General features: G+C 54.4%; 1 protein-coding gene across 1 annotated transcript in view; it reads right to left on the bottom strand.

The window, feature by feature from the left end:
• Positions 1-3,126, bottom strand: part of TTC7B (tetratricopeptide repeat domain 7B) — a 248,850-nt gene that overhangs the window by 162,770 nt on the left and 82,954 nt on the right. The window contains exon 5 of the mRNA XM_045288134.1: positions 1-70. This exon is cut by the window's left edge and continues 4 nt beyond it. Coding sequence (XP_045144069.1) covers positions 1-70 — 70 coding nt within the window. The remainder of the gene's footprint in view (positions 71-3,126) is intronic.

The following is a 3,126-nucleotide window of genomic DNA, read 5'->3' as shown; positions in this document are numbered from 1 at the left end:
GTTTTGAGTCGTCCTTGTTTCGACAGCTCTGAGGATCTCTCTAAACCGTCCGACGCCTCTGGTCAGGTTCCTGTGTGCATAAAGGACGGACAGGGTTTCCATCTCCAGTTTATAACATGTGGGTGTTTTATACACACCTGTCAGGGGCATGTTGACTGACCTAGGGTGGATGATGGGCTTCCTAATCCTGGTCAAAATATCTCAAAGAAAACACACACACACACACACACACACACACACACACACACACACACACACACACCATACATCTGAAAACCAGCTTTGGGACACTCACACAAAAGAAGAAAGCAAAAATAACAAGACACAAGGGCTGATCTTCAGATTTACCGATCAGTGAGGGGCTCTGCATAGTCCCTGCCCTGGCTGAGGGGCAGGGAACACAGGGCTCTGGGTAGCAGGAGTCTAGGAATACCAGCAAGCTCCCCTCTGTACCTCAGATCGAGGTCTCTTGTAACTTGCATTCATATAAAACTCACGGTCACGGAGTCGATGCTGACTCATAGCCACCCCCTGGGGGTTTCTGAGACAGTAACTTTATGGGAGTAGAAAGCCTAGTCTTTCTCCCGAGGAGCTGCTGGTGGTTTTGAACTCCCGACCCTGAGGATCGCAGCCCAACTGGTAACCCCTAGACCACCAGGGCTCCTGTATTCACACGGGCAGGATAAAGATGAAAGGGTCTGACGCATAAGGGGGCCATTGAGCAACCACGCTGATTCTGTGAGGACCTAAATCCCTGTCAGATCAATCCTTCGACCCAAGCCTGCGTTGACAGAACAGGAGGATATGTCAAGACCCCTTCTGTAAGCCAGCAGGTGATAACTGGGGGCAGGGCCATATGCCCGTGATCTGGCCGCCTGCCCACGGAGGTGTGCTTGGTGACACATTTTATTAAAGGACAAACCGCTCTTTTGTAACATCCTGGCCGGTCCATCTGAGCCCCACTTGTTGCCCCTTTGAGAACTGCCCGGCCTGCTGGGCTGGGAACACCTCACAGAGCTCCCTGTGCATTGAGCGCTGCCGCCGTTGCCGAGGACTTCACATGGCGATATTTATAATCTGCTCCTTAGAACACAGCTCATCTTTCCTAAAAGCCAGGGAGCAGGCAGTCACTGCAAGCCTGCCAGACAGCCTCTGCCGCCCGCCCGTGGCAGAAGCTCTGGGTACATGGCTCTCCTCTCAGATGACATTTTAAATCACAGGTATTAAATCAAGCTGAATGTGGGTCCGGGACATTAGAGGGACTCACAAGGGCTATTAATCCAGATTGTCAACCTACATGACACCCCAGGACTCTCATTCATGAGAGCAGTCCAGATCTCGCAGATAATGGCTTATTGGCCAGGTACCTAAATACTCCCAGATCCCTCCCGCCCCACACAGCAGATGATCTCTGAGCAGCAGTGTCAGGGCGGCAGAGGAGTGCTAGAGGAAATCTCAAACATGCACTTGCTCCTGCGTTTCACTCCCTCCGTTTTCATGAGCTCTGTGTGCACAGGCCGCAGGGGACGAGGCTTTGGGGATACCCACCCCTACAAAGGGGTGGGCAGGGTTATGCTGGCTTCGTCTTATTCCAGAGTCACAGACTAAATGTCCAGGGGCCCAGGGCTAGGTTGCTACCCCCAAGCTTGCTGGTTCGAACCCCCCGCATGAGAGGAAGCCCCAGAAATTTGTTCCTCTTAAGAATGTCACCCGGACACCCCCGTGGGGTAGGTCTACTGTCGTGCAGAGTCACTGTGAGTCGGAAACAGGTCTCCAAGGGCAACAGGCGCAGAAAGGACAGCAGTTTGAAATACAGCTGGGTGAGCGGGCCTTGGTGGTGTAGCGGGTTATCACTGGCCTGCTAACCACAGAGTCAGCAGTTTGAAACCACCTGCCTGCTCCACGGGAGAAAGATGAGGCTGCGTCTTCCTGTGAAGGGTGACAGTCTTGGGACCCCCGGTGGCAGTCGTCCCCTGCCCTGCAGGGTCACAGTGAGTGGGAATGGGTCTGATGGGATGCCGCGGAGCTCCTTGGAGACGCTGCTTCACAAGGCTGCTTCAGCAGGGTGGGCCTGCAGTGCCAGTGTCGACTGGGGAAGATGGCAGGCAGGCGCTGGGCGTTCAGCTTGTCCCCCGTGCCCTTCTTCCAGAATGACTGACTCTTACAGAAGCACAGAGTTTTTCCAGGGATCTAGTCTAACACGATCCAGCACCTGGTGACACAGAAGGGAAGGGGCAGGCCCAGCTTCACGGAACTAATGAGCAGTGAGCTGGAAGCATGCGACCCGACCCACATCCTCTATTGCTCTCCTGGGCAAATGAGAGTCTGGGATCTTGGGCACCATCGACATGCAAATTCATTCATTAATATGCATATGATGTCCATCTTAATGTGGTCCATTGGTCACAGCTAATGAGATACTCCCCGATTCTGGTTCAGGATGGCAAGGAAAATCAGGTGGCCGGAGGGAAGAAGTCTGGCGTCTGAGGGCCCTGCCCTGGGCTGCTTCCGATGGCAAATGCCTGGGTGGAGCGACTTGCCTCCCCTCTAGAGCGGGTGGGAGGTGGCTTCTCCCGTGAAGGGCCGAGGCCCTCTGGTGGAGGAACAGGAGAAGTCTCCGGGCCTGAGGGCTCCGCAAGTCCATGCTGGTGGTTTGGAACTGGCTCCTAGGAAGCTGGCAGGCCCAGGCGTAACCACTGCACAGCCGGGGCTCCGTGCCACACCTGAAGGAAGGGGCAAACATGAGGCTCGGAAGCACACGCCGGTCTCTCACACAGGTTATTCTGGCCGGAGCACGGCACCGGAAAGCCCGTCTTCCTCAAGCTGTGGAGAAATCCAGCTGGTACCGCACCCTCACTCAACACCCAACGGAGAAGGCGAGGCTGTGACCTCCGCAAAGGGCACCCGTGAGGCTGGCCTCGGTGCCACCAGAGCGCGGCGCTGTCGGTGGGGAGGGGGGGATTTATGTGACCCCAGGACAGTGAGTTGGGGGACGTTTAAAGGGTGGGAAAGAGCCCACACTTTATTTATTTATTTTTTATTTTATTTTATTTTTTAAAACATTTTATTAGGGGCTCATACAACTGTTATCGCAATCCATACACACATCAATTGTGTAAAGCACAT

The sequence above is a fragment of the Echinops telfairi genome, unplaced genomic scaffold (assembly GCF_000313985.2).
Source record: "Echinops telfairi isolate 266 unplaced genomic scaffold, ASM31398v2 ScPeMD7_18;HRSCAF=68, whole genome shotgun sequence".
NCBI lineage: Eukaryota > Metazoa > Chordata > Mammalia > Afrosoricida > Tenrecidae > Echinops > Echinops telfairi.
The sequence above is the reverse complement of the archived record's forward strand: the minus strand, read 5'-3'. Positions and strand labels throughout refer to the sequence as shown.